Raw genomic sequence first — 15,878 nt, 5'->3', positions numbered from 1 at the left:
TACAGCGTATTATTGCCGGTGTAACATCATGAGTTATGTTGCTAATCCCTTACTGGGCCTAATTTGGAAGTTAAACTGTATCACAGTATGTCTGTATAGGAAAAAGCCTAGCTTCTGTAGGGTTTGGTATTCTCCAGGGTCGCAGGCCTGGGGGTCTCGGCCCTAGCCCCGCAAGTAAGGGGGGGGCAGGTGGGGGAACTACCGTATTGCGCATGGCTGTTTTCATGATACCGCTGCAGAGTCCAGTGCCTGCAATAGAGACCAGATGGCCTGCAAGGCCTAAAATATTTCCTATGTGGCACTTTACGGACAAAATTTGCCTATTCCTGGCATAGAGAATGAGAGGCCATGGGGCATTCTAGAAAGAGCCCTGGCTTCAGAGACGAGAGCCCTGGCTTTGAGCCCCTCTTGCATTATTTAGCAGCTGTGTGTCCCCGGGCAAGCCTCCTTGCCCCCTGAGCCTCTGTTTCCCCATCTGTAAATGAGAACATCAACAGTATCTGTCCTGCCTGTATCATGTGGCCATTGTATGGTTCAGGTGACATCAAGGACATGCAGCGGCCTCGTGAGCTGCAAGGCCTGGGTGACCGGTTAGTATTATTTGAACTAGAAGGTCGGCCAGCCCCAGCCACCCTCTTTGAACTCTTTGCTCTCATCTGCTTTCTCCCCCCTTATTCCCTTCTGGCCTCTGGGGCGGGGATTTTTCTGGCCTGGGACCTTCCCCTCTGGCCGGTCCTTTCACCAGGAAGGCAGCCACATTTCACCTATGGGCCTTTTGCTCTCACACGGATCACCAGATCACAGGGGTGAATTCAACATATACAAACCCACTTGTGACCAGAATGGCAACTTTGTGCTCATTGAAATTCTGATCACGGGAAACTGGGGGGGGCTCTCATGACCACTTGGGAGGAAGGCTTGATGCACTGTGCTGACAGTCTGCCAGCCATGAGAGAATGAGGCTCTGCTTTTATCCTGTCTTGCTCTTTCAACAATATATGCACTTAATCACAATTTACGGTTGGCGCGGGGCCCTAGGCCTTGTTTGGAAAAACGGCAAATCAGATAGGATGGGGTTCTGCTTGGAGAAGAAATGTGGAAGAAACGCAGGGAGAACAGTAATATAAGAAGCCTCATTGTCCATCTTCGGGGCCTTTTAGAGAGCAGTTTTGTGAGGTATGCCTGCCCATCCTGCTGCCGCTCTCAGCCCCTCCTCAGTGTGATGGGAGGTCATGTGGCACACGAGGGTCCTGCTTCTCACCTAGCCAACTACATGAGGACCCAGGGCCCCATCTTTCCAGAGAGAGTTCTGCAGAGGTCAGAGAACAGTCCAGCCTTATTCCAGAACTGACTTTCTCCTGCATTCAGTTCGTCTGATTTTCTGACCCCATGGCTTGGGCCCCTTGTCCACCTCAGCTGGAAAGTTCTGAAAGTTCCTTCCACTCTTGTCTCCTACTTTGCCTCATTCCAGCCCTGATACCTGCTTCACTGGACTTTCCTGGGACGGGGATGCTGTGTGTTCCCAAAGCCCTGCATGGGCTTTTGCTCCCTAGGCCTGCCTGCACGGCCTCCGGCACCTCCTCTTCTCTGAGAGGCCCCCCTCCATCTCTTGGCTTCCCTCTCTTGTCTGCAGGTTGCCTTTCCTGGTCAGATGTCATGGAATTGCAGACTGAAAAGGATCCTTAGTGTTCTCACATTCTCTCACCTCTGGCATTTTCTTTACAGCCTCCCTGACAGATGGCTCTCCACCAGTGTGCTTGTCACAAAGTGACTGCTTAGACGTCTCTAGGGATGGGAAACTCACTTCCCCCAAGGGCATCCCATGCCTTTGTTGGATAGCCCTAGCTACTAGAAAATGTTTCTTTTGGTGAACTAAAATATCCTTCTTTATAATTCAAGTGCTAAGTCCAATTCTGCCTTCTGGAATGAGGCAGAATGTCTGCTGCTCGTTCCCCAAGGGCTCCCCAGCCCCCCTCATCCTTTCTTCCTGCTGCACCGTGCCCAGTTCTTTCTGGAGTTCTTTTGCCCTCTCTGACTGACTGATGCTCAGCAGTGGCCTTTAGGGTGTCCCCCAGCCCCCACCTCATCCTGGCATCACCAGCCAAGGGGGCCCTGGGCATCTTATTACTCTGCAGAGGGGACTTGGCTCTGTGTGAAGTAAGGCCCAGCCTGGAGCTGAGAAAGGATGTGAACCGAAATGAAGGGTTCTCAGAGGAGGAAAGGACAGCCTGCGGCCAGAGGCCTTTGCGACTTGGAAAGTGATCAGGAGCAGGGGCAGCTGGACTGGCCAGGGCCCTCCTGGTCCTTCACAGCCATGCCTTAGGATCTTCGGGGAGGGAGGGGGTGGCAACCCACCTGCCCGGCAAGCTCCCCTGGTATAGCCTGAATGTGGCTCCGACGTCAAGCCACTGACCTAGGCGTTCTTCTGAAGACCCTGGTCTATCTCCCATCTCAGAGGGGTCTTCATGGGGAAGAAAGTGGGTTGGGAATCTGGGAGCTCTTTGGGGACAAGAATTGAAGGGTCTTCCCTCTCGTGATGGATCTCATCGAGTGAGTCTCTAGGAGAGAATTGCTCCCTCCTGGCTCAGGGTCTCAGAAGGTTAAAGATCAGCCTTCAGGGCTGGGTATATGTGGGGGGAACCTCTCTGGGTGCCCTGCAACATTCTGCATCGGGTCATCTCTAGATGGCAGCTGCTGGGCAGGATTCAAGATAGGGACTGGGTGAAATTGAGTTTTCGCCCTATCTGGCCCGCCTTACTCCTTTGCCCTGAGTGACCTCCCTGGGACTTTGAGCTTTAGGAAATGTGAATCAAGTTGCTTTCCGACATACTTAGTGAGACTCTAGTCTGGGCCCAGCACTGTGCTAGGGGCTGTTGGGGGGGGGGGTTATACATGAGAAGGAGGTCCTGCCCCACACTTTTTTTTTATTCTTGAAGAACTTGGAAGCCTCACCTGCAGGAAACAGCAAACCGCACGAGGCAATAGGTGACGAACTTGGAAATCATTGACACAGACGACATGGCAGAGCCCAGGAATGCAGAGGAGAGAGCCCCGGGGGGCTGGGACATCAGGAAAGGCCTGAGGGAGGAGGTGGGCAGGCAGAGGGCCTGGAACACTGGGCCTCAATTAAAATGGTTCCCATTTATTTTTATTGAGTTATAATTGACATAAAACGTTATATTAGTTTTGGGTTTACAACATAATGATTTGGTAAGTGTATATATTGAGAAATAAGCATCACGAAAAGTCTAGTTAACATCGATCACCATACATAATTACACATTTTTTTCTTGTGATGAGGACTTTTACGATCTATTGTCTCAGCATCTTTCAGACAGGCAATGCAGTATTATTAACCGTAGTTGCCATGCCGTACGTTACAGGCCATGATTTATTTATCTTATAACCGAAGTTTGTACCTTTTGACCCCCTTCACCCATTTCGTACATCCCCTATACCCCACTTCTGGCAACCACCAATCTGTTCTCTGTATCTGTGTTTTGTTTTGCTTTCGGGGTTTTTGGGGGTGTTTCTGGTTTTTTGTTGTTGTTCCTTGTTTTTTGGATTCCACATTATCAGTGGACTCATGCCTTTTGTCTTTCTGTGACTGGCCTATTTCAGTTAGCATAATGCCCTCAAGGTCCATCCATGTTACTGCAAATGTCAAGATTCCCTTCTTTTTTCGTGGCTGAACAATATTCCAGTGTGTGTGTGTGTGTGTGTGTGTGTGTGTGTGTGTGTGTGTGTGTGCTTCTTCATCTATTCTTCCATTGATGGACACTTAGGTTGTTTCCATGTCTTGGCTATTGTAAATAATGCTGCAGTGAACACGGGGGGTACAGATACCTTTTTGAGTTAGTGAAACACCTCTAATTTTTATGAACTTCACATATCGGGCATAAGAAATCTGAACAAAATTCTCCTACATAAAAAATAAAAAGTCACTGAAAGAATGGGAAAGGGAAGGGAAAATCGCCTCAGCCCTTGGAATTGTTAGCACCCAAACAAAGTCTAGAGGAGACTTCCTTCCTGCACCACACAGCAACCCGTGTCCTTTGCTCCCCACTCTAAGCCAGGCTCCAGCTGGGGAGACCTGGGCAGAGCTCAGCCTGTTGTCTAGTTGACATTCAGCCCCATCCCCCACGAGGCCATGGCCAGGGCTGAGGCATTTGGGGGTTACAGTGCATGGGGTTCCACGAATGGGGGAAAGAAACAGGAAGCAATACAGACCTTTAAGTGAGGTAACCACTGAGCACGCATTCGCTGGCACCTCTAGTCTTTGCATTGGTTATGGCCCTGACAATTTACATATAAATTTGATTTTCATTTGCAGAATGTATTTTCCCCAGTGAATTTTTACACTGTGGCTAAGTGTGGAGAACAGATTGGAGAGGGCAGAGTAGATGTGCAGTGGGCCCAGTAAGAAGCACTTCAATATCCAGGGGAGATAAGCTGGTGGTCTGGTTCAGTGTGGCATCTGGATTGGGGCTGATTCATGCATCCCAAGGCAGCGTGTTAGCAGAGGAAAACAGAAGTCCCCTCTACCGGGTTTATGCTATGCACACCATTTAGCAATGACCATTTGACTTTTCTTTTCAGCATTATTGAGATGTAACTGACATGTAGCAATGTGTGAGTTTAAGGTGTGCAGTGCATTGACTTGATACACGTATATACTGGCAATGACCGTTTGGAACCAATTCAGGCAGCTTGTTTCTTGCTGTGTTCTTGACGGCAATGGCGACGCCTTGGGCTCTGAGGGAGGGAAGGGTAGGTGGTGTGGTAGCTATCTTGGGGCCTTTGTTCTTCTCTCTTCAGGATCCTGATGAGCTGAGGCTTTCTCTGTCCTCATTTCCAGGTAACAAGTATGAAGTCAAGGTGTATACCGGTGATGTCATCAGTGCGGGGACCGATGCGGACGTCTTCATCAATATCTTTGGAGAGTATGGAGACACAGGTAATGGATTTGAAATCCTTTCTTCCCAAGCTGTGCTCAGTTCTGCTTCTTAGGTGGACTGATCCCCCGCCCCTATGCCTGGCAGAGGAAGGCAGCTCCAGGCTCCTCTGGTGACAGCAATTCTGCTTGTGGGGTGCTTTTTCATGGCCTTCCCTGGGCAGGAAGGTACCCATCTTGTAAAATGTAGGTGTGTGATGTGTTGTCAGACTAAGGTGTTCTTGTGTTTGAGATCTATTTAAAATTGTCCTTCATCCTAGACTATGAACAGACCCAAGCTTTATATCACCAAGGAACTCATTGTCAGTTTATCTCCGTAAGCTCCATGGCCATCTCGCGTTATATTTAGAATGTGGCTAGGCGTGGCCTGACTCAGTGCAGTGATTTGGTGCAGAGTAGGATGGGGCCAGGGGTAGATAATTAGACTCGTCTTCATAGGTGTAGCAAGAACTGAGGACACAAGCATGGCCGCAAGCATTGGGAGGACATTCAGGCCAGTAGAACTGAGACAGGTGGTTCTCCCCAGCTTCTTCCAAGTTAATGAAATAATATAGGAGTCAGAAAAGCTACTGAGATATGAATTTTGGATGCAATATATTAAAGAATTCAAAATTCATTGCTGAGCTTAAGAACAAAAGAGTGGGGTGCCTGGGTGGCACAGTGGTTAAGCGTCTGCCTTCGTCTCAGGGCGTGATCCCAGCGTTATGGGATCGAGCCCCACATCAGGCTCCTCCGCTATGAGCCTGCTTCTTCCTCTCTCACTCCCCCTGCTTGTGTTCCCTCTCTTGCTGGCTGTCTCTATCTCTGTCAAATAAATAAATAAAATCTTTAAAAAAAAAAAAGAACAAAAGAGAACTCTCCAGTGCCAGAAATGAAGAGAGAGGGAACTCAAAACCAAAGTATTAGCTGTGAATCAGGGCTGTGGCTCTTGGAAGGAGGAGCTCTCATGTTCGACAATCTACAAAATAGGTTTTCGTACCAATTTGGGGTCAGAAAATAAGATTTTGTCCTGCATGAAGCAAGATAGACAAGACTAGAACTGCATGGAAAGCCAGGAGCCCCAGAGGTTCACAGGAACATCTTCAGTGAAAAATCGGGCCAGGAAAAAGTTGTTCATCAGTACAATAACCTTATCTCTCCAAGGGCTCTAGATCAAACAGTTGTTGAGAAATTGATACCTTCTGCTCACACTCATGTGGGCTTGATGTCTGATTTTACACTACAAGTCCCCAAGCACAGAAAATTGGTTCCATGACAGTAATACCTTTGGTGCTTGCAGACGCATTTGCAAGACTGCATGAGATTCCCGAAGATAAGGTACTGGAGATGAGGACATACTCCACCATGATTAAACATCAGGATACAACAGACAATGAGAGTAAATGCTCAAAAATTTCAGATAATAGAGTAATCTGAGAAAAGCTATAGTTTAAAGATGTTTAAATGGACTACAGACATGAACAAAACAAATGAAGAAAACAACAAGGCACCATGAAAAGTATAGAAAACAGAAATATAGGAAATGAAAATATAGTTACTGAGTATAAACACTTAATGGATGTGCTAAACGACACAATTAGAAGCCACTGAATAGAGACTTACAAACTGTAACAAAGAGATGAGCACCATAACTCAGAGCGGAGACATGAGGAGTTGGAAAATACAAATGAGAGATCATGATTCGTGGAGGACAGAATAAGTTCTGATAGATGTTGAGCAGGAATTCCAATAGAGAAGAGAATAGGTGAAAGGAAATATTTGAAAAGATAATGGATGAAACTTTTTCAAAATTGAGCAAAGATAGGAATTTTCAGACTAAAGTAACAGAAGGAGTCACTGAGCAGGATAAAGGAAAACAAATCCACATTTAGATACATTGTGGTGAAACCAAACACAAAGAGAAGGATCTTGAAGGTAACCAGATTTGGCAGATTATCTTCTACAAAACCAATTAGATTGATAGCAATTTCCTATTGGCTACCTGTACAAGGTCATAAGTTCATGGAATAATAGCTCTAATGTTCTGAGCAGGAATATATATCATCTAGAGTTCTGTGTCCAGGTAGGCTATCATTCCAGAGTGAGGGCAAAATGAATGACTTGCCATGCGAGCAAAGAGAAATAGGTTTACCACTCATAGGCCTATATACTCAAACACCGGCAGAAGAATATACTTTAAGAAAAAGGAAATATATCCACAAGAAAGGTGAGAAAGAAATTGAAGCAAAAATATTGATATCGATGTAACAAAGCTGAGCAAGCATTGATTATAGTAAACAATACTAAGAATGACTATCATCAGGGCATGAGAAAACATGGACCCAAAATGCTAGAACACAATAATCTTTGAGAAGGAAGGTAGATAATGAAAGTTAAAACATAATTAGGTTCTTGGTCACAGCTCATCCTCAAGTGATAGGAGAGTAGAGGTATCGATGAACTTTAGACTTCAGTGAGTCAAGTATGCATATTAAACTTGTAAAAGCAAACCCCCCAATAAGAAATGTATAGCTTCTAAACTAGTAGGGGGAATAAAAGGGAATAAATCCTCAATCCAATAGAAGGCAGGAAATGAGGAAATAGAAGGAAAGAAAAAGCATGGCTAATAACAAAAAATTAAATAAATGTATAAATAATCACAATAGAAATAAACTAAACTCCTCAGTTAAAGGATAGGTATTCTTATATTAAATGAAAAGAAATAAAGTGCAGCTTGAACATGGGATGCAGAAGGACTGAAAATAAACAGAATGAAATGAAGTGTATCAGGAGTATATCAACACGGGAGAAGGTGGTGTAGCTGTATTATTATCTGTCAAATTAAACTTTAAGGCAAAAATACTCTGTTGGAAGTAAAAATATATCAGACAATGACGAAAGGAAGAATTAACCTGGTAGATGTGATAATTCTGAACTGGAATGAATTTTACAACATATTCCCAAAATACGTGAAGCAAAAAGTAACAAAATTCTTGAAGAAATTACAGTGGAAGATTTTAGTAAAACACTCTCAAATAATTGGTAAATCAAACGGGTAAAAATTTAGTATGGGTGCAGAAGATTTTAACTTACATTTAATAAGCCTGATAGACTGGAACTTTGTCGATTCCTACATCCCGCTGGGAGAAGATACACATTCTTCTCAAGCACAGAATGACCATGTACTAAACCACAAAGCAAATCTTAACAAACTGAAATTAGGGAGATAGACACAACATTCCTTGATTGTAGTCAATAAAATTCGAAGAAACCCCCACCTCTCACCCCATTTAGAAATAAAATTTAGTTTTCATAAAAAATAATAATCATCTATAAAATCCAGGAGGATTTACAAATCATGAGAACCAATTTGAGAGAAGGTTTAATAAAGGTGCTGGATACAAGATTAATTTACAAATCTTAATAAAAACAACAAGCAAATGTTTAATTTAAAAATACATGATTCACAATAACAATTATAAGGTGCCTTAGAGCCTTCTGGAAAGAATATAAATATTTGTTTGAGGATATATAAGAATATTTAAATGGAGAAATATGTTACAGAAGGTCTTAAAGTCATTAAGAAGTCAGTTTTTTCCCCAGCTTATCCTATAAATGCAATGCAATTTTAGTCACATTTCTGAAAGGCACCATCCCGCGGCTTAAGCTGCTAATAAAATTGCCATCCATAAAGGCTAACTATCACGAGGACTATTTTGAATAATGAAAATAATATTAATAAGTGGGGATATTTACCCTTGCAGATATTAAGACATCACAGATCTCTAAAAACTAAACCAGTGTGGTATCGATAGAAGGAGAAACAAATAAACCAGTGAAACAGAATAGAGTCTCGAAGCACATATAGAGGCAGCATTATAAATCAGAGGGAAAGGATGAATTAATCAATTATCAATGTGCAAACAATTGTCCTACCATAGGAGGAAAGATAAAATTAGATCTTTTTACCTTTTGCCATACACAAAAATAACTTCCAAATGGGCTCAAGACTTAAATGTGAACACGCGACACTCTTGAGATTTTTAGAAAAAACTTGAAGAATGTCTTTTGAATTTCAACTTCAGATGGAGTTTCTTGAACACTTCACTAAAAGCACAAACAACAAAGGAAAAGATCGATAAAGTCCATGAAAACAGGAAAAATGTCTGTATGATAAAAGACACCATAGACAGAGGAGAGATGGTAAAAAAACATCATCAAGTATATGAACAGAAAAAATTACAGAAGGGAAAGGTCTAAGTGACCAACATATATGGGGGTATAGATCTCTCTCCAAATATGCATGTATATGTATATGTTTAATTTCTCCAAATAATCAAGAGAATGTAAATTAAGATCACAACGAGATACCAGTGTATACATACTGAAATAAAATTTTAAAATAGTTATGTGAATAATCACGTGGGGAATGGGACCCCCCATACACGGCAGGGGTCATGGCTGTGCGGCAGCCATTTTGGAGGGCAGTTTCGCAATACCTAAGACGCTGAGGTGGGCCCACCCAGGACCCCCTGACTCTTTTTGTAGGTGTCTACTCAGAGCACTTGTTACAGATGTGCAGCAGAAGGCAGGGGTGAAAGAGTCCGCACCAAGTGCTGTTCACAGTGACAAAAAACTAGGCATGACCTACATGTCCACCGGTAGAAACACAGCAGTGCTGTCTCCGTTCTTGACTGTTCCACAGCGGCTGCACAAATGAACTCAGGTTATGCGCATCAACCAGGCAATCTGAAAAGCATAGCGTTAGCTGAAAGGAAAGTCATTTGCAAGGGGCATGTGATGGTGATGGTATGATGGCGAGGCGAGCCCTAGCAGCAGCCTCCATCACGAACCCAGCACTTAGCACCGGCCGGCACTTCATGGAGACCAATTCAGTTCACCCTCACAGCAGACCCAATGCGGTGGTGCTGGTCGCATCCCCGCTGCGTGGATGACAAACCTGGGACAGAGAGAGATGCGCTGTGATGTCATTCTTGTCAATTCTAAAACATGCCAAAAAAACACAGCAGTACGTTTTCTCTATGAAGACATCCACGTGCGAACCAAAATTCACAGAAGCGATACAGATCACTTGCGGGTGGTGTTTATTTGGGGGAGGGAGTAGGAGACTCAGGTGGCCAGTGAGACGTTAGACCGACCTGTCATCTCTTTTTTAAAAAAGAGAAAGGTCTGAGCCAATGAGGCAGAGCGTTAGCACCTGTTCTGCCTCTGAAATCTGGGGGTGGGTGTGTGGGTGTCTCAGACTCCTTTCTGTATGTTTGCATTGTTGCAGTTCAAAATGCAGAACATTAAAGAATTAAATTTTAGAAACGAAAGCGAATGGACAGCACCCGTGTGAAGCTTAGGTGGTGCTGAAAGTGTTAATAGGCCCTGTAGGCCTGGGGACATCATAACAGAAAATTGCAAAGTAGTAAGAACAGGTTAGAATAGATTCTAATGATACGCTTATCACCCGTGTGACTTCTGGCATGGTATCTGGCTTCTCTAAGCCCGTTTCTTCAGCCACAAGACGGGATTAATAATACCCCTCTTGGATTGTGGTGACAAATAGAGAGAAAAGAAAAAAAATCTCTGTCGAACTGGAGTGTCTGATGGTAGCTGTCATCACTGTTTTCCAGAAAAGGAGGCAGGCCTAAGGAGGTCTGTTGGCTGTCAGGGGCCCAGCACAGGCCTGGACCAACTCCCACAGCAATGCTCCCGGTTCAGGACAAGAGGCTGGTACAAGCCAGGCAGGACCTCAGCTCTAAGGATGGGGGTGTACATGGGGTTACCAGGATGGGCACTCCAGGCTAAGGCAGAACGCGGAAACCCAGTTATGGGACCTGGGCTCAAGCCACACGCAGGGCAAGCTTCTGCCTTGACTGGAGGTTGGAGGGATTTACAGGGCCAGAGATCTCAGGGTAAAGCTATCCGTATTGACTTCTTAAAAATATTTCACTTTGTCGTTAGAGTAGTTTCAGGTTCACAGCGAAATGGAGCGGAAGTACGGAAAGTATCTACGTACCACCTGTCCCCGCGCCCCCTGCCGCCCGCCTCGCACCTTGTTGACTTTGGAGACTACCCTCCAGCGGGCAGACCATTAAGCTTAGAAGCGGGTTTTTTCCTCCTCCGCCAGTCTCCTTTGTAAGTTTCTTGCCTGTGTGTGTATACAGGGGAGCGTCGGCTGGAAAATGAGAAGGACAACTTTGAAAGGGGAGCTGAAGACAAGTTCATGCTAGATGCTCCGGATCTGGGGCAGCTGATGAAGATCAATGTCGGTCACAACAACAAGGGCGGGTCTGCAGGTTGGTTCCTGTCCAAGGTAGGTCCAGCGGCCCGTCTGTGGTCCCCGGGGCCTGGGAGGGGGCATTCTGGCTCTTTGGAGGGCATATTTCAGCCCTAGCCTCCCTCTCTTGGTCTGTCTGTCTCCACTCTTCTGCTGAAGCCTGCTGGCCAACCATGCTGCCCAACTCCCAGCCTCCCAGACCCTGCGCGTGTTACCACCTTCTCAGAAAGCCCCAAGCTCCCGTCCGAAAGTAGCCAGGGCCCGGTCGTCCTTCAAGACTCAAGCTCTCCCTGACTCTGGCCCACCAGAACCTCTCCCTCCCACGAATGCTTATAACCCTGCCTGCTTAGGGCATTCACTGGACCCCGATCATAAGCTTTTGTGTCACTTACCTCATAATCTTACCAAGCCAGGAATAAGGTAGGAATCAAGAAGAAAACAAAAAGGCTTCTGAGAAGCTAACGCGTATCCGGTTGAAAGTGAGTGAGGAGAGCTCATGGCCCTGGCTCTTTTTTTCCTTGCCCTGATGTTGAAGTCAAGACCCCTCCGACTCTCTCTCAGCTTAGTGCTCATTATAATCCCTTCTAGCAAACTCTTGCCTATAATTTTAAACGTACAGCAGAAGATTAGAGAGGGAAAGAGTCATTGTATTAGGTAGGGCTATTGAGAACTATAATGGGGACTCAGAGAAGATATAAAAAGCCAAAAGAATATTCAAAATCCACAGAAGTCAGAGGTCACTTACAAAATGGGCTACCAGCCCTTTGCATATATTTCCCTTCATGAGGCTATCGGTATATTTCAGCTCATTACAGGATGATAGGGAAAGGGTATTGTAGAATATATATTTGAGAAATACTTTGAGAAAGATCGTATTGCTTAAAACAGAAACCACTCAGATTTATAACAATTTGACTACAGATAATGAGGCTGGCTGATAGGTGAGGTTTTGTTATTGCTTAACTTCATTACTTTCTTATATCAACAGTGTTTGACTGCAATTATCAGGCCATTGGAGTGCAGTGTTACATCGCTGGGGCTTATATTTCTCATCTCACACAAAATCCAGATGTGGTCAGCTCAGGGCTGGGGCAGCTGCTTTTAGGACACCTGCTGTCTTACTCTGTCACCATCCTGGGCACTGTGGCTTTCATCCCTTCCACCCCACCCCAGTTGCCTCATGATCACATGATGGCTGTTGACTCTCTAGCCATCTTATCTGTGTTCCAGGCAGAGCAGAAGGGAAGACCAAAGGGGAAAATGGTTTTTTTTTCCTGTCAAGACTTGCTTTATTTTGAGAAACATAGTGCCCTCCTTGGGCCTTCTGCTTACATTTCGTTGGCCAGAAATGAGTCGTGTGGCCACCCTAGCTGTAGCGGAAAGTAGGACAAGTGGCTGGCTTTCCAGTCTTTATAGCAGAAGCGGGCTCAGAAGAAGGGGCTCGGGAAAGGGCTGAGCGAGCATCCTCGCATGTCTGCCACACTCCTCTCCATAACTAGGCTGGACGGTCCTCGAGGGCACCGCCCCAGCTCTCAGCCTGGGATGGGGCATGAATTGGTGAAGTGAGGAGTGGCCAAGTTTCCTTTGGAAAGGAGGGGGCTTGCCTGGCTCTAAGAGTAACCGGCCTGGTGCTGAACAGGGTTCCAGGAGCTAAATGCTGCTTGGATTGGAGAAGAAATGGGGCAGGATTCCAGAACCCTAAGTAGCCAGTGCGCAGGCAGAAATGTGTCATCAGGGAGAAGGAAGGAGAGGAGGCAGGTGTGTTTTGTGACCTCAGCCAGGGTGGGGCACAGAGCGGGTACCTCGAGGCCCCGTTCCTCCCTCCTGGGAAGGAAGACAGTGTGAGCAGACCCAGGGTTAGTGCCCAGAGCTGCAAGGCGCTCCCCAGGACTGAGTGTGGCCTTGACAGGGTTTTGCAGTTGCATCCCCCACCCCCGGGTCAGGCTCCTTCTTGGTCACATGGACCCACTCACCTGATGTGCCCTCCTCAGAAACTTCACGAACGAGGCGGGTTTGCACGCCAGAACAGGCCCCTTTTATTGTCTTCATGCTCAAAGGAAAGGGCAGCTTGGCAGAGTGAGAACATGTTTTTTTCCTTTTCCTTTTTTCCATTTAAGATGTTGTAAATCTCATTCTGTTGCCTTCTGAAATGTGATACTGAAGCCAAGGGGATTTTTGTTTCTTTCAAGATAATCTGTTTTATTTATTTATTTTTTCAGCCGGAATGCTTGCAGAATTTTTTTTCTTTATATTTATAATAAAAAGTCTAGAAGAGGGGGGCTATATTAGTTCATTTATACCCTCATCCTCTTCCCCTCCCTCCTTTCCTCCTTCCCTTCGTTTTGCTTTTGTTGTTAATGTCTCAGGGACATGATTAGTCTTTACTTTGATGCAAAAGATATTTATTTATTTATTTATTTATTTATTTATTTATTTATTTATTTATTTATTTATTTATTTATTTATAGCTCTGAAAAGAGGTCTCCTATTACGTACCAGACGCTTGCTTGGATAGCATCTGTCTGGCCTCTTCTTCGGGAGAACCAGTTAGCCATTTATAGGATCTCCGTTCTCTGCTCTGCAAAGCTCTCAGCTGCCCTTCGGCTCCTTCCATCCACTGTGCGTTGCCTCCTGTGAGAGCACGTCACATTCCCCCACCCTGACGTTGATTGGCTCTTCCCAACTATCAGGTCCATTCCTTTCTCCTGTCAATGTGCATTTTAATTCTGAATGTTTCTGTTAATTTTTTTCTTCCTATGAAAGTAATACACATTCATTATAAAAATTTAGGAAATACAAATAAACAAAAAATGAGATAACCCTGAACCACCATGATTTCACCACCTGGAGATAACCAGTGTGCATATCTTGGTACATATCGTCCAGCTATTTTTCTGTGAATTAATATACATATATCTTTTTTTTAATGGGGTCATCGTAAACACTGTGGTTTACAAGATGCCTTGTTTCCACTTTGAAATAGAGCATGCAGATGTCCCCATGTTGTTTAAATAGAATGACACGAAGGTTTTCAATGTAATTTTTTAATGACTGCTCTAGTTTGCGTGATATACCATGGCTTATTAAACCGATATTCTTTTGTTGAACATCCTTTTCCTCAGCATTACTGATACTGTGAAGAGCGCACTGACACACATCCTTATAGCTTATCTTTATGCACGTCTAGGATTACTTCCTACGATAAATTCCCAGGAGTTGGTTAAAGGACTCACAGGATGGTGAGAACCTTGATGGATTTGCTGCTTTTTGGTTTTCTTGATACCTTTCCTCATGTAACCTAGTTCCCTTTTAATATCACCTTTTGCCTTTCCCATGCAGTCCCTGCTATCCTTAAAGATGTTTAGTCCTATTTCGTGAAGACCGAATCTTGTATTCCACAAAGCATGCCCGGCCTTCCTGAGTCCTTGTACTGTATGTATCCTGTGTGAGGCCCTTGGCGGAGGTCTGCTCTTCTTCTGATTCTTTGGAATGATGTTTCCACCTTCCCTCCTGCCCTCCCCTCTCCCTTCTTCCTTCTTTCCTTTTTCTTTTCTTATTTGCTAGTCAGACAGTATTTTGAACCAGAAGGCTAAGCAGGCTACTTTCAGTGTGAGATTGGTTATTCTCTTTGCGGCTGTATCATGTGCCGGGGTGAGTTCTGGGCCCCACCTGCCCGCTCCTTCCCCTCCTCCCCTGCAGTACCAAGGCCTGTGTCCCTCTCCAAGTTTCGCTGCCTTCTGGAAAAACTCCTAACAGCCTATTCCTATACCTTAAGCCAAACCGAAATGCTTCGTGGGGATAAGACAGAAAACTAACTCAAGCACTTTGTCGGCCAGTGTGCCTGGATTTACTAGCGATTTTCCCGAGGAAGGGAGGAAGGAAGGCTTTAGGTCCCAGACAGGGTGGGTGCAAGCTGGAAGCCAGAGGCAGGGGGAAAGCACTCTGACTACGCCGTGGGCAGCCAGCTCTAGCGTCCTGCCTCCCCTGCCTCGCTTGTACCTCGTGCCGCCCCTCCACAGTTCACTCCGACTGGCCTGCTGGCCCTCAGCTCCCCAGGGATGCCAAGTAAAGAGGCTGTTGAACTGACCATGTTTCCAGATTTGACACTTGCACAGTAAGTGCTCCTGGTCCTCGAAGTTGCCGGGCTGGTTGCCTTGGACTTCACATGACAGCCGCTCCTTTGGTGTTTACATTTAAGGGCTTGGCGGGATAAATCTAAAATCCAATGTAATTAACCCCTTCATAGGTAGTCTCCCTTCTAGTCAGCTGCCCACATGTGCCGTTTTCAACCCAGGCGGATGGACCTCGGGGTGACCCACACACCCCTTCCCCCCTGCCTCTCCTTCCCCGGAGTTGGGGGGCTGGCATCCTCCCCTCCCCCAGCTCTTGTCCCCACCCATGGCTTGGGCCCCCATGTCTGGTTAGTCCACAAGTTTGATCAACCCAAATAGTCAGTGCAGTTCAAAGACCACTTAGGAAGAGCGACAGTCACAAGGCGGAACATCACGCACCAGTAGGTCCTGTCCTTGGTCCACCTGCTGCAGTAAAGAGACTGGCCCAAGGCCCTGCAGCTCTTCAGTGGCAGGCCTGGTACGTACCCCAGGTCCTCTGGACCCCCAGTCTGGTTTCCCTCCACGAGGTCACATGTTAGACGGTCCA

General features: G+C 45.7%; 1 protein-coding gene across 1 annotated transcript in view; it reads left to right on the top strand.

The window, feature by feature from the left end:
* Window positions 1-15,878, top strand: part of LOXHD1 (lipoxygenase homology domains 1) — a 155,868-nt gene that overhangs the window by 30,361 nt on the left and 109,629 nt on the right. The window contains exons 5-6 of the mRNA XM_002918122.1: window positions 4,859-4,957; window positions 11,107-11,255. Coding sequence (XP_002918168.1) covers window positions 4,859-4,957; window positions 11,107-11,255 — 248 coding nt within the window. The remainder of the gene's footprint in view (window positions 1-4,858; window positions 4,958-11,106; window positions 11,256-15,878) is intronic.

This window comes from Ailuropoda melanoleuca, chromosome 14 (assembly GCF_002007445.2).
Source record: "Ailuropoda melanoleuca isolate Jingjing chromosome 14, ASM200744v2, whole genome shotgun sequence".
NCBI lineage: Eukaryota > Metazoa > Chordata > Mammalia > Carnivora > Ursidae > Ailuropoda > Ailuropoda melanoleuca.
Note: the sequence above shows the minus strand (reverse complement) of the source record. Positions and strands in the feature narration are given on the sequence as shown.